The sequence below is a fragment of the Protopterus annectens genome, chromosome 7.part0, assembly GCF_019279795.1.
Source record: "Protopterus annectens isolate FY-2018-M chromosome 7.part0, PAN1.0, whole genome shotgun sequence".
Lineage (NCBI taxonomy): Eukaryota > Metazoa > Chordata > Ceratodontiformes > Protopteridae > Protopterus > Protopterus annectens.
Genome location: NC_056739.1, coordinates 1,393,118,712 through 1,393,144,281, shown reverse-complemented (window position 1 = coordinate 1,393,144,281; position 25,570 = coordinate 1,393,118,712). Strand labels below are relative to the sequence as shown.

Here is a 25,570-nt window from a genome sequence, read left to right as displayed (position 1 = left end):
ATTATTACACTTGCCAACATGCATTAGGTTGTGTAATGAGTTTGGCTAGTTCATTATATACCTGACCTATATCTGACATACTAACTGTCCAAGATGCAGATGCTACTGCTACATATTTATTGATTTTATTTATATTTCTTTATCTACATATCTGGATGTGTTCACATGACATTTTCAGTTCAATTTGTACAGAACACTGCATTTCGTGTAGCACACTCACATTTCTGTGAACAAATTAACGAGCTACTCATGTGCCAGATTTACTTATGCATGCCAGCCAGTAACTGACTGTTGAGGACTGTATATATGCTTCACAGCTACTTGCACTTCCATCAACCACTTTAGATGGGACTGCCCAACTGTGGGTTGCCAGCACTTATTAAAACAGTACTATTTGTATAATGCAAGGGTACAACGACATTTCAAAGTATGTGACACAGACACACTCCAAGTTTTATTCCTTTATTAATTACATTACACACTTTTAAACAGGCTCTCTCATTTATTTGATATTACAGTGCATATGGCAGTCTTATTCAAGACATATTATACCTTTATTAACAAGTTAGAACACTCTTTTTCAGGCTCGCTCACTTATTTTATATGACAGTACATGCAGAGATATTATTCCGGACATATTTTACCTTTCTTAATGGGTTACTACACTCTTTTTCTGGCTCTCTGACTTATTTTATATAACAGTACATGCAAAGGAATTATTCAGGGCATTTTATGGCTGTATTATTGGGCTACAACAATTTCTTTCAGGCTCTCTCACCTATTTTATGTAACAATCCATGCAGAATAATTACTTACCTGCCTGGTGGCGCAGCCTTAGCAGCCTATCTGCATAGGCTTGCTGATTTGCAGCACGGACACCTGCAGCTGTGAAGTAAATGAAGGGATATTGAGACATACCTATCCATTATATAGAATCAATTAGCATGTCTTACATACTGCATTCCATGACTACCTACTCAGTATTGGGGCATCCTGCATCCCACGGGCCTCCTGTATCCATTGGTTCAGTAGGTCCTGCTTCTGTCTCTTCAGGTCTGCATGGTGGTGACGGATCTGCTCACCAGCCCGAGGAACGCCTGTGATACTGGTGAGGTCATGAGCTAACCGGTTCCAAGCCTCTGCCTTGTACTCCGTTCCTTGGAACTGGCCCTGCAGGAGTCTTGACTCATGACGGTGGACAAGGAGCCAAACCATGTTTTTTGACTCCTCGATGCCCCAACGTTGCACTCTAAAGTGTGTACCCTCTCCAGCACCAGCCATTCTAACTGCAGATGGGAGCTACAATCAGTTATGGTGGGTATTCCTGCCTATGGGTCTTAAATATCCCGCATTTCCCACACTTTTTTATGATTGGCCATTTTTGAAAATTCTCGGCTGACTGCAGACCTGCTTAGTAATGGTTAAGCTACCATTTATAAGTATATGCATGTTAACAGTGGCTGCTTATCCTAAGCTGTCATGGCTTAGTGGTTCAGTACTTTGATTATGGTACACAGAGTCCTGGGTTTGAACCTTGTCATTGCATTTTATTTTACTACTGTCCAGACAGGCTAGGGGGTGTGGCTGTGTTTAAGCAACTTTGCTCTACGTTGCTCCACATTGCCCTATGATGCGCTGGTTGACACGGCGCGCACCTCCGTGCAAACCGATTGTGCTGGGTAAAGCTCTATTTAGCTATGGGCAACTCTATTGCGCTGGGTAAAGCGCTGCTTAACTATGGGCAATTATATGTCAGGATCCTTTATAAATATATATTTTGTTCACTGATACATAGGCCATTTCAATGCTTTTTAGTAAAATTTTAATCATATATGTCAGGAATTATTTCATATACTAATTTAGAACAAAATAGGAAGGGGAGTGGTGGGACTCGAACCGTGAATGCCTCCGCTTTGTGTGAACGCTCTACCATTACGCTATTGCTATTTGGCATAATTTGCATAAACATTCCTTCTTATGCTCTTCCATGTCGGGATTGCCAACTGCAGCTAAGCAATGAGCACACCCGCTCACACACGTGCAAATACGGGCAGCTATATCGGGAATTAGAAAAAAAAAAATAATGTTTTACTTTTTATAACTGTGCTGGGGGTTTACAATGTCAGGGAGTGTGGTGTTGGGTACATGGACATTTGAGCGGACTCGCTCTTGTATGTTGACATTTTGCATTTTGGACACTTGTAGGGGCGTGGACCTTTAGACTGCTCGGCAGTCGGACACGCCCCCTGCTTTCCTGCATGGTCCGTGTTAGACTTGGAGTTGAGTCAGCGTGCCCTCATGAATATTCATGGCATGCTGACATCATACCGTTCAACTGCAGCCTTGGAGTAAGACTTATTTAGTCTTACACGGAGGGTTCGTGAATCCAGGGGTATTTCTTTCAGCTGTTATTTCAAGAGAACTGTGGCTATCTAGAGCATTTAAAATAATGGATGCACACGACCTCAAAACTCTCTAAAATGTCTGAAACATCAGAAAGCTTTTTGTGTTCTTATTTTGTTCTATTTTTATGGTCTGTTACCTTTTTCCTTAATACTTAGTTACCAAAAACTTGTCTGTTTTCTGCTGTAAATATTCCAGTTTGAATCTCAAGGTTGGCATTAAGTCATTGTGATCAGATAAAGTTGTTTTGACAGTTCCCTGCTCAGTTTTAGAAATTTTATAAAATCTGACATTTTCAAATTTATTTTGTAACTCATTATATATATATTTTTTGCTATGAAAGAAGATATTTCCAATACCATGATTGCAAAATAGGTAATTCGAAACCCATGTGCTTATCAGAGAATCCTCGTTTAGTATGTTTTTACCTGCAGAATATTCTTAGAAAATCAACTTGAAAAATGATTTTATGTTACTTAAGTTTTATGTTAGGCATCTAGTTAGCTATATATGTAGATATTAACCAAAATATTGCTAGTTTCAAAAGTCATCAGTGAGCAAAGCATTTTTCCTCTTTGATAAAGTAGGACTTGTTTGTCTAGCTGCCATGTGTCAACTCATGATAGTTTTTAACGCCTTACAAGAGGTGTGTTTCTGGAAATTGAAATTGGAACCGAGTGAAGAAAGAACAGATTTAATGTTTGTGTTTTCAGTCAGGGACAGAGGAGGTTCTGGAAATGGACAACTACTTGATAAAACTGATCATCAGAGTCTGGTAGAAAATTATGAACTTTAGAACTGAAACAACAAAACAAAGACGCATAAAGGAGCTAAGAAATATGTGAAAGCCAGTAAGGCTGGTAAAATGTACATAAGTATATTGCAAAAAAGTAGATATGCAACATTAATGTGGTATCTCAAAAGCCACCCTCCCCATGTTGCTATCGATATGCTGGAAGTGCTGGGTAGACATGACAGCTGCCCACATCATTGTCTCTGGAAATCCATGGCAATCCATATGCTTTCATTGTCTCTGGAAATCCATGGCATTCCATATGCTTTCATTGTTTCTGGAAATCCATGGCATTCCATTTGCTTTCATTGTCTGTGGAAATCCATGGCATTCCATATGCTTTCTCTGTGCAATCTGCATATTTTGAAGAAAATGCTTTCTTTCAAGATATCGTCAGAATCTCATGTGTTGACTAAACATCTTTTTTCCATACCTGAGCCAAACATTAATTACTGTGTTGGCTGCTTCTTCTCATGATTCACTTTCATTTCCTGACACCTTTTCCAAGGTCTACATTAACTCTGTTGTTTAGCCATTCCCATTGATTGGAAGAAGTTATCATTTTCTCAGGCAACATTCTATTACATAGAAGCTGTTCTGGAATTACAAATCGTTATGGCATTTCATCTATATTATCAACTTTTACAGATCACATGGCTCAGTGGATCAGAGTTCAGACTTGCATGTTGCTGCAAATGTTGGGGCTGATGTCAGTTTACATTTTTACCATCTCTCACACCACCTGCACATGTAAGCCCTTTGGTAGTGTTTGCTGTTAGTGATTACAAACCTATGTTGTTATATCCAACAAAAGTATACAGCCTGGATCACCACAGACCAGTCAATGGAGGTCCTCACATTTTCGGGTTGCTTCTTTAACCACTTTCAATTATCTTGTCCCTCTCTCCTAAAATAAGTTTGAGTCTTTTTTTTGTTTTTTAATTGTTCAAGAAGAGAAGCGGGGCCTGGAAACCATTTACTATGATCAAGGGCTATAGAGGGTTAATTTTTTTACTATATTACCTAAAGATTCTCCCGTCTTTACTAGAATATGAAATACTTCATGAAGCAAATGGGAAGTATGCGTTTGTACCTTAGTATCAGAACATTTTCTGGAATCAGTGAGCTTTTCAGATCTCTGTATCACTACAGACAGTAGTGCTGTCCCAGCTACCACTGGTGGGCATAGCCTCAGAGGTTAAACCATCTGTCCCCTCTATCAAGGTGTGAGAGCTGAAAGGCAGCTATGTATTTTACTAAACTGGCCTCCTCCAGCACTGATGCTTCTTCCACTGCTTTCTGAATCATCGGTCTTTCAGCCAAGGCAAATATGTCTATACAAAAAGAGGTAATTTGCAAATCTACAATGGCCTATTAGATTTCCTTCTGCTTTGGCCTTTGACTAAGTGGATATTTACTTAAAACCTGGAAATGAATTCATCTTCCTACAGGTCTGAGATAAATTTTGAGTGTGACCAACATGAAATGATGGACAACTCAATGTGTCATTTTATAACACAGTGTTTTTAGTATTCCTTGGAAAGAAGATGTGTAGGAATTCTCTCAAGCAGTGGGCTATTCTGTTTTCTTCCTTGAAATCTGGAAGCTGTATTTTTTTCCGACTTTGTGCTGATACTCTGGTCGTTTCTTGGTGTGACAGTGGTTGAACAAAGAGGGGAAATAATATCTGACTCCCTATGCAGGAGAGCAATTTAGGTGTGAGAATGGAAGTTGTTATGAGATATACCTGGTGATAGTCAATATCTGACTGATAAGTGCACTGGGTTAGTAGCAGAGCTTGTTTTCTGATTTCAGAATTCTCCCAAAAGATGCGTTGGTTTTGTTTGACTATTTGAGACCTGTTTCATAAGGACTTTTTACAGAATTAGTAAACATAGTTCTCCACTTATTTTAATCTGTTTGACAGAATTTAGAAGAGGCAACAGACCTTTGTCACTGTAAAGAAAGGCTCTATAGACTAATGTTTTTCCTTTCTTCCTGTCTTCTTCTCTCCTTCCTTCTAATGTGTCATGAGAAATGCTAGAACAGAGAGCCCTGAGTTAAGAATGAAATGTTCGTGATCATCTTAGAGACCCTAGTTCCCAGTACAAAAATGTTTCAGTCGAAGAGGGAAGTCTTCGTGGACTTTCTCTCTCTCCATCTCTCTTTTTTGTTTATTTCTTTCTCTAATTTGGTGAGGAGAGAAAAAGATTAGCCATTTGCTGTTGTGTTCACACTTCCAATTAGAAGTGCTTTTTCTGAGAAGCTTGAGGTCTGTTTTCTGTTTCTGCCTCACCCTACTATTTAGTTTATACCAGATTTATTTATTCATTTATTTCAGCTACTTCAGCATGAAAAATACTTTGTGATCTGTTTTTGATATCTACAGCTTACTGCCGCTCTATTCTACTTTTGTTTTCTTTGTGAATGATTTCGCTCAGGCAGTACCTGCAAATGATCAGTTGTGATCAGTTTATGTCCTCCATAAACAAATGTAAAATAAAAATAAAGAAGCCCACAGCTAAGTTAGCCTTACAAGACTTGGCAGAAGGGAGTGCTTTAGTACAACATTGGATAATTGAGCAGTTAATCTGTTCTCATCTATATGAGGCTTCCCATTAAGTTTATAATTCCATAAAGGTTTATATATTTTAGGTGCAGAAGACATTTGCCTCTTCTTTGCTTCACATATTTGTTTCCTGGAAAGTAAGTTCTCTGTTAGTCTTTGTTACCACTGCAAATATATTTCCTAGTTGTTATAAGTTAAGATGTCTGCTGTTTCAAAGAGAAAGAGTCTTCATTACTATTTCTTCTTTAAGAGATTAAATCATTATCTGTTCTGTAAGTGATTACTTTATGCTACTTTTCATCAGGTCCTTCACCTCCTGATATTTTATTCAGAGGTTCAGAATTCTGGTGAACTCTTGCTTCATGCTATTACTTTACAACAGCAGCCCCATTTTTTGCTTTTTTTGCGAACTATAAGTTTATGTGTGATGGATGAAGTGTTCATTTATTTGCTCATGATCAGAAATGAATCTCAGGATATTAGAAGATGTCAACATATTTAGCTTTGTAAAGTAACTACAGAATGGATCTATTTTGCAGATCGTCTACTAAGAGACAATCTCTGCTTGACTTACAAAGCCATGTCTGACCCAGCTCTGTTAGAAATGCTACATCTAAAGAAATCCCAATCCCTCCGCACCACATGCTCCAGAGACCTCAACCTCATTACCACAATCAACAGAACATGGTGGAGGGACATGTTCATAAATGAGAGACTGCCCATGCTCTGGAATAGACCTCCCATACATGTCAAGCAGAGCACCTCACTAGCCATCTTCAAGAGAAATCTTGATAAATGGATGGGAAATAGAAGGTTCACCCCGGGGATCACTCCAGTGGCTCTACTTGATAGAGGCTCTGGGAGCTAATGTCGGGCGGCACGATGCCAGGGCACTTCTATGGTTTAGGCTTGTTAAGGCTCCAAGGCCATTAGCCTAGTACACACCTATGAACCTATGAACTTGCCTCCTTTACTGTGGTTGTCCTGCAGGGCATCTTATTTTAAGCATTTTGTGAACTCTGCCTTTTTTTCTCATCCTGGATTTGCCATAATAACCAGCTTGAGAAATAGGTCTTCCGAATGGCCTCACTTTAGAAATTTTGTTGAAGTTAGACAAAACTAATAGGTGAGTGCCCATTATATATGTAGAATTCTCAGGGGGACATCAGCAGTAGGTCCTTATTAACCCTTCTATTGTGCTCCTTACTTTAGTGTAGCTAGGACATATATTTTGTAAATGGTTTGTAATTAAAACATCTTTCTGAAAATGTCTTTCTTTGTTTCAGCGATGTAGGGATTTCTGTTTTTATTTGGGAGTATAGAGTTGTTAAATATAACTGTGACCATACCTCTAGAAAACTGTAGCATAAGAAATGTCTTCTATTAACACAGGGGCTGACCTTACACTACTGGCTGAACAGATGGATAACAATAATCTCTATTAGATGTACTTAATCCCTGCAAAAGGTTTATGGATATGACGAGAATTCTTGTATTAAGGTGTGTCACATTAAAATTGAAAATAAAGTAAAAAAAAAAAAAAAAAAAAAAAAAAAAAGGAATTGATGTGTGGAAATTTGCAGTATAGCAAACCACAGAGTCAGTAAACCATGCTTTTATTTGCCAGAATAGACAATTAAAGTAAAACTTAATCAAGTAAAACATTGAGCGAAAGCTTTCTTCCCCTAAAACAATATGAGGAGACTTCATCAGAACAAAATGTGCTTCATTAACACTTCATTGTTTAAATACCTTCTGCAAATAAGTGGTGTTTCAATTTAGAGACAGTATAATATATTAAAGCAATACATTTCCAATGTTAGTAGAATAATATAAAACATACCAAATTATCTAGCAATATTAAGTAAAAAAATAATTCAATTTATTAATACCCTGTCATAAAAATTATAACTCTTTGTAGTTATAAAATCAAACAAAATGTGTATATATATATATATATATATATATATATATATATATATATATATATATATATAAAATGGATTTTTTACATAATTTTACAAATTAAGAAAAACGTTTTGCAAAGATCTTAGTTAACCTCACCTGTACAATTAAAACATTACATTTCGAGTATAGCTTAGCAGCTCTCATTTTTAAGATCAGGGACAATGAAAATGTTCTCATTGATCCAGAGGTTAGTTTCCAGTTTTAGCTGCCACAAGCATTGTTTATATTCTAAATTGTTTTCTCCAAATTCCACCTCTTAGGTTGGTCACACCAACTCCACAATAACAAATTTCAAACTAAAAAAAATCAGGGTAGACTAATGTATGTTTTTACTGGGAGCTGTTTAAATTACCCTTTGTGATATTTATGTTCGTAAATTCTGTTACAGAAAACTCTCTCAGTTTTCCCTATATGAAAACTGGGACAAGAAGAATATATAACAATATAAACAACTCCCTGTAGTCTACAATTTCCTGTTGATAAATAAAGTTTTGTGTTATTAAAACTGTTTAAATTAATGTGGTCTGCCTCTAATATTTCTATGAGATTGTGGACAGTTCCCATATTTTGTAGTACCTTTAGGATTCAGTCTCCATAAGGAATCTTTATTATTCTTTTCCAGAAGCTTTTTTAGGTTGGGTAATGTTTTATACACAAAGCGCAGATATTGTCCAACCACATGATGAATCCCTTCCTTATTTCTAAAAATGTTCCAATTTGTTCTTTTAGAATGTCTTTTATAATAGATGTTCTTGGGTTATACCCATCTCCCATAGCACTCAAAATTGTTGATATTGTTTGTAAAATTGCAGTATATGACCTCAGCAGCTCATTAGTGTCTTGCTAGCCATTTTTAACTTTCTCAAAATATAATCCTTAAAGGAGGGATGCCCCACTTTTGAAAGGTGTCATATTTAATTGAGTATACTAACTGTGAGGGTAACTTCTTTCACAAAACATTTTCCCAGTATTTCAAATTCTTGCACTAGCATCTCTGTATAAGGAATCATCCTGGCTAAATATATAAATTGGCCTCTAACTAAACTACTTTTTGTATGTAAAGGTAAGAACTGTTGAAATGCAAATACATGTTGGTAAGTGTAGGCTTTCTATAACTATTGCAATTAAAACCTCCTCCGTCATGTGCTACCATATTATAAAATTTGTGGACATCCTTTGAACTCATGTTGGAAGTAAACATTAGGAAACATGCTGTGTTGTTCATGTACCTAACAAAATCATGGGCCATCTCCTGTGTATCCCCCACATAATAAGGATATCATCCAGAAGGATACATCCCATCAAAATGGAAAATATCCCATATTATTCCCCTTCACAAAGGTGGTAATTCAACTGAATTCTCAAATTATCGACCCATAGCCTTACTCTCCCCCCTGTCTAAAATCATGGAAAGATGCATACACAAACAACTTCTCAATCACTTAATAAATAACAATCTACTGGCTAACTGTCATCATGGTTTTAGACCATTCCATAGCACCACCTCTGCCCTCCTATCCTTCTCTGACTGCATTAATAAAAATCTTAATAACAATATTCTTACCTCAGCCCTCTTTATAGACTTATCTAAAGCTTTCAACATGGTTAACCACCAGCTACTGATACATTTACTAAAATCCCTCGGACTACACACAAGCTCAGTAAAATGGTTCCAATCCTGTCTTCACAACAGGCAACAGGCAGTGCGTTGGGATAATAACTTATCCAACCACCTCCCTATTACCCTTGGTGTCCCTCAAGGCTCCATCCTGGGCCCTCTCCTTTTTTCTATTTTTATTAACGACCTTCATACTAATATTCCCTAAGCCACCTGCATACAATATGCAGATGATTCTACTTTCATTTGCTCAGCCTCATCTTCCTCTGAACTGTTCACCCTCACCCAGCAGGTATTCCAAACTGTTGGTACATGGTTCTTAACACAATGCCTAATCTTGAACCCCAAGAAAAGAAAACTCTTACTTTTCTCTCCCACCCGAAAATCCACTCCTCTACACTTCACAGTAAAATCAAACAACGGCACAATTAGATCACTGATCCAACAACCAGACTCCTTGGAGTTGAGATAGACAATAACCTAAACTTTGATACTCACATTAACAACACTATAAAACTAGTCAACAAAAAACTGGGCTCCCTTTACAGAATTAAACCCTTCCTTACTCCTCTTGCCAGAACTACCATTACCCATGCCCATCTTATCTCCACTGTCCTCTATGCCTCCCCTATTTACACTTATTTGTCCAAAAGTAACTACAGCAAACTTGCAGTTGCATACAATATTATTGCCAGATTTGCCTCTGGCTCGACATTTAGAACCCACTACTGCCTAAACCTAAAATACTTAGGATGGCTTGAACTGCAGAATTTGATTCAATTTCATCAACTTTCAAGAGCTCACAAAGTCCTGTACAAACCCTCTAAAACTCCCATACTCACTACCCTTATTACCCCTTACAGTAATCTTAAATGTTTATGCTCTTCAAATAAACTACTCGTATCTACCACTAAATCCAACTATATGGCTGGTAATTCCTTGTTCTCTAACACAGTTGGGAAAACCTGGAACTCTCTTCTGTAGAATTTTACTGCAATTTCCTCACTTTCAAGTTTTAAATCTCAACTCAAAATTCACCTCAGAAATCAACGGCTCTGCCCCTGCACTAACCCTGATTAACATTGTATGTGTGTCTACCTGCTTTACTGTTCTCTTCCTCCAAACTTAACTTTTGTTCCCATACTGTCACTTCTCACCAAACAGCCTAACACTTTTATAAGCATCTAAAGATCTTTTATCCTTGAGGAAAACCTCTCCTGTTATAAACCTTTCTATATATGTTTTCCTTTAGTATTGTATTTAAATTCCTGATACTATGTATGTAACTAAATATTTTTCACTAGTTTGTTTAATTGTACCACTGCAATTAATGTTTTTTTTGATGTGGAGCTTTTCTCCCTGGGCCTCCACTGAAAATGGACATATATCCAGTTGGACTAGCCTGGTCAACAAAAGTAAAATAAATAAATAAAATAAATAAATATCTCAGATATAAATTACAATGGGAGTAGTAGGCTGAAGTCTCCCATGTTCACATTATGAAATGTGTGGAAATTGGGGCACACGCTGCACTCATGGCAACTCCTCTAATTTGTTTTACACATTTCACCCTCAAAATAAATAAAATTGCCTAAAACCAAAATCATACATTCCACTACTAAATTGATTTCTCTTGCTGTAAGAGATGTGAAATCAGTTAAGGATATGTAAAACAAATGTAAACCTATACTTTTGAGTATACTAGTGAGAAGGCCTGTAATATCCACTGTCAAAAATGTTGCATAATAGTATGCAAATCATTCTTGAGCCTGCCTAAAAAATCCCATTAGTACTTAAGGATATGTGTCTTGTTGAGAAAAGGTTTTAAAATTCTGTCAACAAAAACAGCCAGGGGATACGTTTTTGAATCATGCAGAGGTCATAATGGTGGGGTGCTAATATTTTTGTGAACCTTAGGGACCAGATGGCTTAATGGTTAAGATCTTCGCCTCCCATGCACAAGGTACACGGTTCGAACCTGACTGCCGACCAATGCCTGTTTGCAGTTTTCATGTTCTCTCTGTGGGTTTCTCCAATGTCCGAAAAACATGCTGAGTGTTTCCATCTGAAACTCACCAATGAATGGAGCTATGGGTAGCAGCACAGACTCTACATGGTGCCTTATAGGGGGAAGAGTTGTATAGACCAAATGCTTTGGGCATCTACTGTGGTGTGCAGTATCCTCAAGATAAGAGAACACAAATCACAGACTGTGCACCATGGCAGGTCTAGCCACTCGACGGTGTAAAATATGGCTCTAGCTGATTCGGTCATATTGAATAATGCCATCCAAAAATGGGCATGGGTAGTTATCGGCGATAAGTGGGTTGAGGACCCGGCCTACTCTGACTCACACCAGGGACCCATGCCAATGGTGCCCCTATTGGCCAGTGTGTGCCCACCATAAAGCCCAGCAACCCTGGTTCAATAAGCTACTGACCGGCCAGTTGCCCAGCCTGGGTTACCTGGGATAGCTCTGAGCAAAAGCTGGATGTAAAACCTACCAACCTGCCAAACATGAACTGAGAATTGCTATGCTTAATGTAGGTTGACTGACAGGATGCAGCTTGGAAGTGGATGACATGATGATATGGAGGAGGCTGGACATCCTATGTATCCAAGAGATGAGATGGAAGGGCAGTGCAGCAAAGCCACTTGGCTTGAGATCCAGACTCTACTACTCAGGTGGAGGGCAGGCTAGAAATGGTGTAGGAATTGTGGTGAGAGAGAGGTTTCAGAAGGCAGTGAGGCATATCATCAGAATTAATGACAGACTCATGGCAATCAGACTCCACTGTAATGATAGGGCAGTATTCATAATCTCAGCCTATGCCTCACAGCAGGGTTGTGATAGTGAGGAAAAGAGTGCATTTAGACAGCAGTTGCAGGACCTACTAGATAAAGCTGGACAACATGAATTGGTGTTGATAATAGGTGACTTGAGTGCACATATCGGGACAGACAGAACAGGATATGAGGACTGCCTGGGTCCACATGGATGGGGCAACAGGAATAAAGAAGGAGAAGTCATTTTAGACTTCTGTCTGGCAAATGGCTTGATAGTAGCCAACACGTGGTTCAGAAAGAGGGACAGTCGCAAGATCACCTACAAGAGTAGCCAACATACAACTCAGGTAGACTTCTTCCTAGTAAGGAAAAGGCACTGGGGTAGAATCCAGAATTGCAAAGTCATCTCCAGTGAAACAGTCGGCCCACAGCATAAACCATTAGTTGCCACAATCAGCTGCAAGCAGTGGTCAGAAAAGGCTCTAAGGTCAACAGAGACCAGGCTGAAGACCTGGAAGTTGACTGGAGAGAAAGTACAGCAGTTCAAGGAATTACTCAGGGCTCTAGCACCCCAAGAAGAGGAGGAAATAGGTGGAGATGAAGAAGAGTGTCAGTGCCTAAAATCAAAAATCATGTGTTAGGACTGCAGAAAAGATATGTGGCTGAGCCAGGTATGGAAATAAGGTACATAAGGAAAGCTGGTGGTGGAATGCAGAAGTCTAGGAAGTCATCAAAAGAAAGAAGGAGTGCAGAAAGAAGTGAGAGACAGAAAAGACTGACCAGGCTAGGAAGGATTACTGGTTGGCTAACTAAGAAGCTAAGAAAGAAGTTGCAATAGCAAAGAATATGGCATCAGAGGCACTGTACCAACTTCTGGAAAGTGACTCAATAAGGGGAGCAAAGAAACTATATCAGGTTGCAAGGCAAAGACAGAAAAATAAAGAAGATAGTCAGACAACCTTCATAAGAGATGCCAGGAACAACCTGCTAACCAGTTCACAGGACATCAAAGGCAGATGAAAGGAGTATTTCCAGCAGCTTCTGAATGAAGAAAACCCCACAGAAGCTGTACTGCCCCAGAAACAGCCTACAGTGAGAGAAGAAGAGGAGCCCACCTTAGAAGAAGTACGAATAGCATTAAGGAAGATGAAGTCAGGGAAAGCAGCAGGCTCAGATGAGGTCCCAACAGATATGATAAAATTGCTGGGTGAGATAGGGGAGAAATGGCTCCTGAGGGTACTAATAGCAGTGTGGAGAGAAAGGCGTATCCCAGATGACTGGAGAATAAGCATACTCATGCCAGTGTACAACAAAAGGGACATCCACAACTATGGGCAGTACAGAGGCATCAAACTCCTACCACACTGCATGAAAGTTCTGGAGAGGGTCATTGATAAACTGAAAGACAGCATAGTAGAATGTAAGCTGGGAGATGAACAGTTCAAATTCAGATCAGGATGCAGCACAATTGACCAGATGTTTGCAGTGAGACAGATACTTGAGAAGAAGTTAGAGATGAGGAGAGAGTCAAACTGGGCATTCCTAGACTTGGAGAAAGCATATGACAAAGTCCCAAGAAAGCCAATCTGGGCAGTACTGTGGTGGTTTGAAGTCCCAGAAACATTGGTAGAATTAGTGCAGGATATGTACAAGGACTCAGTGACTCAAGTACGAACAGCCTCACAGATGGGTTCCTAGTGAGAGTGAGTGTACACCAGGGTTCAGCTCTGAGCCCACTGCTGTTCATACTGGTGATGGACTACATTAGCAAACAGGTTGGAGGGGACAGATCAAAAAAGCTGCTGTATTCAGATGATGTGGCAGTACAGGCAGACTCTGAGCCAGAACTTCAGCAAAGGATAGGAATGGAATGCAAATATGATGGCACATGGGATGAAACCAACACAGATATGATGGTGGCAATGGCAGCAAATTGGGAAAATAAGAAGAAGCTGAGAACAGAGATAGAAGGGAAGATAGTGGAGCATGAAAACAGCTTAAAGTATCTGGGAATAGTGGTTGAGGAGAATGGCAGTCTGAATGAAGAGGTCAGAGCTAGAATAAGGGAGGCTGCAGCCAACTGGCATAGAGTATTAGGTGTAGTCTATGACAGAAGAATGCCAAAGAAGCTGAAAAGTAAGGTGTACAAGATAGTGGTGTTACCAGTACTACTGTATGGTGCAGAAACCTGAGCAGTAAAAGCAGAACAGTTGAAGAAGCTAGACATGATGGAAATGAAGTGCCTTAGAAAGGTGGTAGGATGCACACTGTGGGACAGGAGAAGAAGTTAGGACATAAGAGCAGAAGCCAAAGTACCTACAATTGCAGAAAAGATCAAAGAGAACAGATTATGGTGGTTTGGGCACATGTGTAGAAAAGCAGTAGATAATCTGGTGAGGAAGATTTGGGACAGACAGGAAGAAGGTAAGAGGAATTGAGGACATCCAGCAAAGAGGTGGATGAATTGTATGAAAGAAGATCTGTGACAGTCAAGCATGAGCGTTGAAGAAGGCTGGAGTGTAATACTGAATCAAGAGAGTTGGCAACAGCTAACACGATACCCCGACCCCATGTAGAAAAAATGGGAAAAAGGGGGTTGATGATGCTGATGATGATTAGGGATTCCAAATATTGTAGGAATTAGTGGGTTGGAGATGGTTAAAAAAAATGAACAGGTGGGTGGTTATAACATTCTGCAACAGTCAAACTTCTAATTGACAATCTGTATTCCTATACGCATAATGAACTTGATTTTTAGAGATATGTAGCTTCATTTTGTAACAAAGTAAACATTGAACTTGAGTAATCAATGGCATCATTGATTACTGCACAATCACAAGAATTTACATTCACTGTAATTTTAACATGTCCAGTGATTTCATCATGAAATTCCTGTGATCCATACAGATGTTTTATAAACTACTAAACTCCAAAACCTTCAGAATATAAACAATTTTTACAAATTGCGATTGCATTTTGACCATTCGCCATTGTTTTTTCTGAAAATAAAATGTCTTACTAAAGTAATTCAGTTTAAAATCTCTGCATAACAGTTCCAGGTTTCAGTCTTGACCTCTGATTACTGTACCTTTTTTAATTTCTCCAAATCTTTTGGGTTTATTATACCGTGATGGGAATAGACCCCATACCTAAGTCAAATTACTATTAAAGTTCATGAAATTAGTGTTGTTTCAATCTTTGATGTCAGCCAAAAATGCTCTTCGCAGCACCCGCAATGTGCCCAGTAATGACTTCTTCTTCAGTTTGTATGGAGGTACATGTATTGGTAACATATCTAAATGTGATTGTAGATTCTTTTTTATAAGACCCATTGCTCCTTCTACTGCTGAAACTGTCTGGATATCTTTTTTTTCACATTACTCTTGTTTTTGCTTGCAGATCCTAATATTTTATGAATTTGTGTCTCTGTACGCAAGACACTAGTCACTGAGTGTGGTGATTTCAATGATCAATGCTACTTTTTTCTTCTTTTCATGGACCACTATATCCAGTTTTCTAGCATCTGTCTTTTGAACTGTTGGTAATGGGTGAACCCATGTGATGTAAACTTCATAATTTTCTATGATGCTTTGTGGCTCATGTTTCCAGTGTTTTCAGCCACTTCAACATCATAATGTTTGCACAATCCCCAGCACAACAGTCTTGCCACATTATTATGCCTTTCAGTATACAGTCCTTCTGGCATTAGTATATCACATCCAGCAATGAGGTGTGCTACTGTTTCCAGTTCTTTTTTACAAAACTTACATTTGTCTACTTCTCCCACATGTTCAATGGACTTTGTAAACCAGCATGTACGTAGCCCGCTCTCTTAGGCCGCCAGTATTAAACTTTCATTTCTTGGTTAGAATTCACCTCTCCTTGACCATTTCTGCATTCATTCCTGATCAACATGAGGGTCTTCCAGAAGTTTTCTATACTTGCAACTATATTTATGCATTTTCCACATTTCTTACCTTCTCATCTGGCCCTTCACCTTATATTCTTTCTATTGTTTTTTGGCACATTCAGTTGCTGCCTGATTTTTATCTACTTCTGGTTTGATTTCCATTCCTGCTTTACGCTGATATGCTTCTGCTAGATTAAGCAGAGAAGTAATCTTAGATTTATTCTCCTCATGTTTCAAAACTATCACTACATTGGGGTCTTGTGAGGCCAGCAGATATGTCTGGAATCTCACGATTGTAGATTTATACATGTAATCAGTTTTAAGGAGGCTCATCCCTCCTTCGGAATAGGGAATATATAATCTTAGTATGCACTGATTTTTATAAATCATGTGGTGAGCATGGAGCATCCTTCTTGTTTTCCTGTCTAATCTACCCAACACAGTTTAGGGCCAGTCAATCACTCCAAAACTGTAAGTTAGGACAGGAAGAGCAAATTGGTTTGAGCTTGAATTTTGTTCCTAGAAATCAACACTGTTTTCAGGAGTAATTTAAGCTTTCTAAAGTATTCCTTACTAAGTTTTATTCGCATTTGTTCATGTTTTATTGTTGATCCTTCAGCATTTCCCAAATATTTATATACTCTCTCTTGCTGAAGTTCTTTTATATCACATTCATGTCCTAAACTGATGTTTTCCTGGTACTGCAGTTTTCCTGCTTTAAAGGTTGCTTTTGCACATTTATCAAGACCAAATGACATTCTTATATCATCTGAAAAAGTTTTGACAACTTGCAGTTGTACATTTAGTTCCTCATCTGATGACTTATGCAATTCATTGACAAAGAGAAGATGAGAGGTCTTTACATTTTGTTGTTTTCTGGAGCCAAATTATAGCCATGGCCTAAGCTTTTAAGTAGACATCTTAATGAATTAAGGGCAAGGCAGAATAGCAGAGGTGGCAGTCACCCTGGAATATCCCACTTTGAATTTTTATCCCTAGGATAATAATTTGTCCTTTATCATGGTTTAATATCAAAGTGGTCTATCACGTTTCATGGTCACTGTAATGTAGTTGATCAGTGAAGGGTGTATCTTATACATTTTTAAGCATTCTTTTATCCATGAATGTGGATAAAACTGTCTGTGGAGTTTTGTATATTCTGTCAGGGTCTGTGAGGGTTTTCTTCAGTTACTCCACTTTCCTACCATCTTCCAAAACAATACTAGTTGATTAGTTTCACTAAACTGATCATATCTTGTCCCTGTGGCCTGTATTATGTCAGAAAATTAACAAATACATAAAATTAAAACAGATTCCTCCAAGCATTAGAGACTAACTGCTTGAGATAAAAGCTAATTTAGCATACAAATATTTTATCACCACTCTGTGTACATCATTAAATACTCTCTGTTCATATGCTCTGTCGCTGTAATTCAGTTCCATTTGCATAAAAAATAGAATTCTCATATTATAGATAGTAAATGCATACACTCAGATCACAGAAGAGCAAATATATCCTCACAAATGAAACCTGTAGAAATGAAATTCACCAAAAATTAGGTTGAAAATTAAAATTATAAATTAAACTATTACAAAATAAAATAAAGTACAAGCCTGAACTGGGTAACAGATAATGGCATTGCCAGCAAAAATGGACCTGTAAGTAAATAACATTAATCTAACGAAAACTACCAGAACTGTAGCAAATGAGTTTGGCACTCTGAGCAGCATGTTGTTGTTTTTCTTTTGGCTTTTCCTGATTAAAGGTCACCACAGCAGAACTCCGGTCTGCTAATGATTAGCAGTCGATTTTTTTTATGGTGCCGAGGTGCCAGCCCGATGCCCAGCCTTCAACGAAGGCTCGCCCATTCACGCATGGCTTTTGAATGCCACTTGACCACGGGGAGGACATGCAGACTCCACACAGAAGGCACTCCAGCCGAGAATCGAACGTGAGAACCTCTTACTGTGAGGCAACAATGCTACCGCTGCACCACCGCGGCTTACAGCACTCTGAGCAGCATACACGTTGTAAAAGAAGAAAATGTTTGACAGCTTACAAACAGTGAATTAAGTGGTCATAACTGTAACTGCTTATAAACAGTCTGTAATCTATTTGTTCTGTTTTTCAAAAGTAGTTTATTTACTTTTCAAAAAGGACATATTCATAGTTTATAAGCTGTTTATTTAGTGAACATAATTATGGGTGTACTTAAAATAATCTAAAAGTATAATACTAACATCAAAAATATTTAAAGTCAAAAATATCTAGACACAAAAATATTGACAAAATCTTACCATATCTAAAACAGGTGTTTTTGCAGAGAACCCCTCCTACACCCCCACACCTCCTGCTGATTTTATACACCAACTCTGAGGCTGCACAACAGTTGGGAAAGGGTATATAGCCTTTATTACAATGTGTGTGTGTGTGTGTGTGTGTGTGTGTGTGTGTGTGTGTGTGTGTGTGTGTGTGTGAGTATGTGTGTGAATATATATATATATATATATATATATATATATATATATATATATATATATATATATATGTAGGCATGGGTAGGCAGACATAGCTGTATGTGTATGCATGTATGTATGTATGTACAGAAATATTATAGCACAATAGTTACTTGTAGGCCAGATTCAGAAAACTCTGTTGTATTGTGTTGTGAGTTTCTATGATGAGTGGCCATGCGTAGGGTGGATGTGAATCAGAAAACCCAGTTACATGATGTGGCAAGGGGAAATAATGTGTTCAGTGATGTTATATGCTAATGACTGTATAATAAAGTGCCACGTATGATAATGAGACAAAACAAGATGGCTGACTAATTCAGAAATGTTTAAAGTCCATGATGTGATGCTGCACTTGTTTAAGATTTGAACTTGGTCATATGCCAATGTTTGTACAAATATGCTTTGGGTTGCTGCAGCCATTTTAAATGTGTATCTGCCAGAAGCTCATATGGCAGCTGGTTTTCCCAGTGTTGTACAATGTCACTAATGGAGTAGCAGAGTTGTCTGACCATGCTTAACATTTTATGCCCTCTTTGACACTGACATAGTGAAGTCACACCATGTGGATAGAGACTCTATATAAGAAACTATGCTTGTGTGTCAGCCTTGTCTGTAGCCCTGTGGAAGTCATGAAGTACCTACCACAGTGGATACTAAGGTATGTGTGGCTTTACATATATTAGTTACAGGGACATTTCAGTGACCTACTAGGGATACAGTGGGGGTATCTCAGGCATCTGACTTAAGAATACTCCACCAATTCCTTGATGCAAAGCTTCAGCATATCAGGAGCAAATATGTTTCCCATGTACTGCAGAGGAGACAGCCACCGCCATCAGAGAATTCTATGATATAACCCATTTCCCTGAAGTACTAATGGCCACACACTGTACTCGCATTGAAGTAAAAGCCTCGCCTGGCGAGCTGGGAAGATAATATATGAATTGCAAAGGGCATCACTCCATCAGCTTCCATTGGTTTGTGATGCACAGAGTATCATCTACAATATGTGTGCAGGCCACCTAGGCAGTTTTCAAGATCAAACATACATTTATTAGCAGTTTGTGAGGGGGTGATGTCCCACAACAGCATTTTGTGGGTGATACTGGATATGGCCCAGAACTCAGGTTCATGACACCCATCAGAAATCTAATGAAATTGACCAGGAATACAACCATACACTACTGCAAACCAAAAAAACATTACAGAGGGAGTGTTTGGGCTGAAGAAGTCATGGTTTCACTGGTTGGTTACATCCAGTGATACCCTAAAGTGATACCCTGTCACATGTGACAAAATACTGAATATGTGTGCTTTGTTACATAATATAGTTAAGAAGTAGTTAAAGTACAGTGGTCTTTTGCAGGCCCAGACATTCTCAGCACCACAGGTAGCAGCAGCTGAGACAGGCAAGGAGTCAGCGGAGGAGATAGCAGTAGGGGATAACAATATAGGATATGGCACCAGTTTGCTCATAGCTTTACAACATAACTATACAAAACTTAAGCACATACTCTACAGTAAAAATGGTACATGCAAAAATACCAGACTATGCTTATTAATATATTGGCAGGTCACTTTGTCATCAGACATAGCCTACCCAAGTAACAATGCACAATGGGTAAGGCACAGTTGTTATCATTTGCAGAGGAAGACAAGAGAGTACAGGAATGTATATCTTTCACAGAGAGATATGTGACTACTGAGGTTTAGCGAAAGAAAAAGAGCTAGATTACTTTGTGGAGGCATTCCCCCACATGAATTATTTAACATCATCATCTCTGAGAGTGATATATGTCAGAGAAAGAAAGAAAGAATAAATTGTTTTGGCATATCCTAAGTATTTTCACTCTTTGAGATGTGGAAGGTGTAGTTAGTCTTGGTGTACCATTTTTGTTTATTTTAAAAACAGTGACTGTTTCAATAAATTGTTTTGCTGCAATATACATTTTTGTTTTGATAGTGACCATGCAATGACATACTGAATTCTAATATTCTGAAAGTGTTTTCTTTGATTCAGCAGTTGACTGTTTCTTCTTGAAAAGAATTTGCCTAGAAAACATACACTCCAATTACTTACTAAGTGATTTATGGATGCTTGGTTTGCCTGTTTCATTTGAAAAACTTATTGCAATATTTTTGAAACGCTTTGGAAACATAAATGGTTAGATGTTCATAGATCACAGTGCAATAGTTCCATTAATTTGCTACATTCATTATTAGAATTAATTATATTTTTACAAAAAATATATAGTAACTAAAACTCAAAATGACAAGTGCAGTCTCCTTTTTTCTGTTTGCTGTTCCAAAAACAAAACTGTTTTCTGCAACATCTTTGAAATGGATTGCTGTTGATTGTGTAGCGTATCTGTGCCCCATGTTTGTGCTCAGGAGAGTAACAGATGTCTCTTTTTGTGTACAGAAAATTAATGGGTCGATCCCTGGAGATGAGCAAAGACTGGAGGATGACAGCAACAGACTGAAGGTATGATTATCTGAGCACAGTGTAGAATAGTATAGCGTATTTAAATGGAAGAAATGTTTCTTGTGTTTTTTATGGCTTTGTAAATCTGTGCATGTTACATAGAGTTTACTTCAACTAACCAAAGCCTAACCTGTCAAACATACTATCACACGGCTCCATCTCTGATTTCTGCAGTAAGTACAGTTGCTAACAAAGTCTTATAGCATTTGTGTAGTAGGTGTACCCTTAATGTTCTCTCTAAATATGTTACATGTGAGGTCACACCAAGTTAGGAAAAATGGAACACACATAATTCCCTTTTTTCCAAGTTTGTCTTACCTTAGATATCATATACTTAGAGGTCACAGCCCAGGGCACAGACCATCGCACATTGGGGATTAATGAGGGTACAACCTGTCTACAAAAAGCATTAGATCTGAGAGCTTCATAGTTAACTATATCATGATAATCTTTTGGGTGATGGTAGAACTGTCCATTCTAGGTATGGCTCGATTCCTAATGAAGGCAAGAGGTAAGGAATGTTTTAAGAGCAAATGAAGTAAAATAATGTTTTTTTTAGTGTGACAAATATATTAACATAAATGTACAATATAGTAATAGTTATACATATATTAATGAGTACTACATGATTTGCTACACAGTGACTTGCTAAATTCATGGAAATGTTATGTAGATGATGTTGATAAGTCTGTAAGGACTTAAGAGTCTATGAAACCAGCCTTGGTGAATACAATTCAGCAAAGAACACTGAAAATGTATTTATTTTATTTTACATTTGTTTACCAGGATAGTCCAACTGGATACATGTCCATTTTCAGCGGAGGCCCGGGGAGAAAAGCTCCACATAGACAAACTTACATAGATTACATAGAAGTTAGCAAACAATTATAAAAACAAAGTGATTATATACAATGTGTTAGTAGTGTTCCCTAGTCGGGACTCACAATTCTCATGGACAGACAATTAAAAGTAAGATGCATCAGATTGGAAGCAGAGCTTGGTGATGTAGTTACACGTCATGATAATTGCAGAATATGCTTTTAGTTTATAACTTAATCAGGGTTGATACATGGGCATAGCCAATTCACTTTGAGATACTGTTTGAGTTTTTTTTGAAGATACTTTTGGAGGATTGTAGGGTTATATAGTTTGGCAACGAATTCCAGGTTTTGCCAATGAAGATGGCAAACAGGGATTCACCAGCAGAGTTATTAGCTTTGTTGGTTTGGACCACTAGTTTATTGGCTGACCATAGGGATCTTAGGTTGCTATATGGCTTAATAATATTTTTAAGTGAGGGGGTATCCTCAGGGTGGTACAAAATTATGTGCACTATTAAGAGTTGATTGAATTTAATTAAGCTGGGCATTTCTAGCCACTCTAGTTGTTTAAGGTTCTGGCAGGGTGGGTTCTATAGGTGGAGCCAGTGGCAAATCTGGCAATATGATTGTAGCTATGGGACAGCTTACCTAGTTCGGATTTGTTGAGGTTTGAGAGTACAGGCGAGGCATATAAAAGAGTAGAGAGTAGGTGTGATCGGGTGATTGCAGTCCTAGCCAATGGGGTTAAAAATGTCTTGTTTCTATACAGTGATCCAAGCTTCTTATTGATGGTCTGTATGGTTTTGTTGACCTGTAGGTCAAATTTGAGATTATTGTCTATGATAACCCCTAGCAGTTTGGTGTGATTATCTGGGGAAATAGTGGTACCATTGTTAGATGTGACAGAGAATGAAAGTGTGGTGGATCTACTAGTGGGAGAGAAGAGTAGAAGTTTAGTTTTATTGGGGTTCAGAAGTAGGTGTTGGTTGGTGAGCCATTTCTCGATAGTGTTAAATGTATTTTGGGTTAAGATTTGCAAGTCGGATGGGGAGGTGGCAGAGAAGATGAGAGTGGAATCATCTGCGTATTGAATGCAGGTGGCTTTAGGGATAGCAGTGCAGAGGTTGGTGATAAAAATAGAGAAGAGTAGTGGACCTAGTATGGACCCTTGAGGGAAACCAAGTGTGAGAGGTAACTGGCTGGAGAGTTTGCTCTGCCATAGGACCGCCTGCTGTCTACCAATCAGGTAGGACTGGAACCACTGGATAGCAGGCTTGTTGAGGGAAATAGATTTTAGTGAAAGAATGAGAAGTTTATGGTTGACCATGTCAAAGGCTTCTGATAGGTCAAGAAAGAGGGCAGAGGTTAGCCTATTGTCATTCCTGTTTTGGTTTATGGCAGTAGTAAAGGAAAGGAGGGCTGAGGTGGTGCTGTGGTATGGCCTGAAACCATGCTGTGAGTTGGATAGTAAGTTATTCTGTGAAAGGTATTGCATTAGTTGCTTGTGTACACATTTCTCCATTATTTTGGCTAGTGGGGAAAGAATGGCAATGGGTCTATAGTTGGATATGTCTGAGGAGCTACCACCTTTATGGAGTGGGATGACATGAGATATTTTCCAGAGGGAGGGGATAGCATTTTTGGATAAGGTTCTGTTGATGAGGATAGATATGGGATATGCAATGGCATCTGAAGCTATTTGTAGGTACTCTGCAGGGAGGAGGTCAGCAGCGAGGGTGGTAGGTTTTAGTTTTTTTAGAAGTGTTTTGATAAAACTAGTGGAGATTGGTTGGAAGCTAAATTCTGGGTGATTATCAGGTAGATTAGGCATGTGGTTTAAGTTAGAGGGGGTTAGTTGATTTGCTAGGGATTGGATTGTTTCAGTGTAAAGTTATTAAAAGCGCTAGCTATGGTCTCTGGGGAATTATGGGTGTAGTTAGCCGGGGTTGGGGTGGTGGAATGACCTAGACAAAGTAGTTGATTTAAGTCTGCCCATAACTTTTGAGGGTTGTTGTGGTGTTTTTGTAGGAGATTTTGGTAGAAGCTTTTTATCCAATAAAATAGATTTTTTTGTATCATTCCTGAGTTGACAATGTTTGAGATGGTCAAGTGGGGCTTTGGCTGTTCTTCAGCTGGCCCAGGCTCTGTTTCTAGTTTTTATTTTAGCTTTGGTATCTTTTGTGAGCCATGATGCTGTATTTGATCTAATTTTTATTGTACGTGCTGGAGCATGGGAATCAAGGATACTTAGGAATTTAATGTTAAAGTGATCTATGGCCTCCTCTAATGTTAGATTTTTTAGTTTTGACCAGTAAATTGCTTTTAATTCATTTTGGAATATAGCAGCATCAAAGTTTTGCCTGTTTCTAAATGTTTTATCTTTGGGCTGGTGAGGGTTTCCTGCCTTATGTTTTATGATATAGGTTAGGCAATGGTCGCTGAGGTCATCAAGGAGAGTACCAGCTGTATACAGTTGGGGTGGATTATTAACTAGGATCCAGTCTAGGATACTTTCCTTGTTGGTTGGTTTGTTTATCCTAGCGGGAGAGGTTATGGTCTGTTTAAACCCAGATAAGTTTATATGAGTGAGGGGGGGGGTCGAAGGAGCAGGGATGCCAGTCGGTGTTAAAATCACCAAGAACTATGGTTTCTTGGGGATAGGTAGTGGATAACCAGTAAAGGAGATCTTCTAGGGTATTTAGGTTATTGCCTGGTGGAATGTATGCACAGATGATGTTCAAGTGTTTGTTTTGGTTAATCTGTAGCTTGGTTATTAGGAGTTCTGCGTTATTGAATTGGGGAGGTTGAAAGATGTCTCTATTAACAGTTAGAGTATTTTTGCAAAGGACTGCTATCCTACCTCCTTTCCTTGTAGCATGGTCTAACCGGTGAATATTGTATCCTGGAGGTAGTATCTCATTGTCAGTAGCCAGGTTTCCATAAGACACATAATGTCTGGGGAGTGGGTTGCTAGGAGGGCATGTAGGTTGGGAATATTATTGTTAATATTTCTAATATTTAGGTGAAATGCTAGGAGGGAACTAGTGGGAGTATTGATGGGTAGCTTGACTGCGGGGGTTGTGGTTGCGGAGTGGAGGTTATTGGGTGTGGGTGGGCCAGAGTTGGGATGAATGTCTCCATGTGTTATAAGGTTATAGTGACAGGATATTCTGAGCTTTAGGAGTTTGTTCATAAGCTTTATATAGTCTTTGTCTTTAGGATTATGTTTTGTGGCTGTACAGGGGTGGTATTTTATAGAGGGTGGTATATTCGGTGTGCTGTGAAAGGTAAAGTGTTTGGTGTTATGTGCAAATTCATGGGTGTCTGTTTGACCATTTGGGTAGTGAATACCATGGTCAAGTGTTTGATCGTAGGCAGTGAGATGGTAAAATATAAACAGTAAAGGCATGTGGGTAATTAGTGTCTTTTTGCTTGTTTGCATTTTGATAGGGGGCAGGCCAAATTTGATGGCTGACTGTGCTCACAGGGTGTGGAAGAATGAGAAAGAAGGAAGTGGGTTAAGGGGGCAGGGTTGCTTAATGATGTGTGAGGTGCTGATTGGTACTTAGCAGGAGGGGAATGGCAAGGGAGTGGAAAAGTCTGGTTTAAATTTAGTACTAGTGGGGGCGGGTGAAATTTGAGGGCAGGAAAGGGAGCGAAGCAGGGCTAACACTGACTCTGAGAGTTACCTTGGGCTTT

At 38.7% G+C, this 25,570-nt stretch overlaps 1 protein-coding gene across 2 annotated transcripts in view; it reads left to right on the top strand.

Annotated features, from left to right (window-relative positions):
* The window catches only part of LOC122807057 (sodium/potassium/calcium exchanger 1-like), a 673,329-nt gene that overhangs the window by 283,230 nt on the left and 364,529 nt on the right, over positions 1-25,570 (top strand). For both annotated transcript variants that reach the window (XM_044077982.1, XM_044077981.1), the window contains exon 3: positions 20,988-21,050. In XM_044077982.1, coding sequence (XP_043933917.1) covers positions 20,988-21,050 — 63 coding nt within the window. The remainder of the gene's footprint in view (positions 1-20,987; positions 21,051-25,570) is intronic.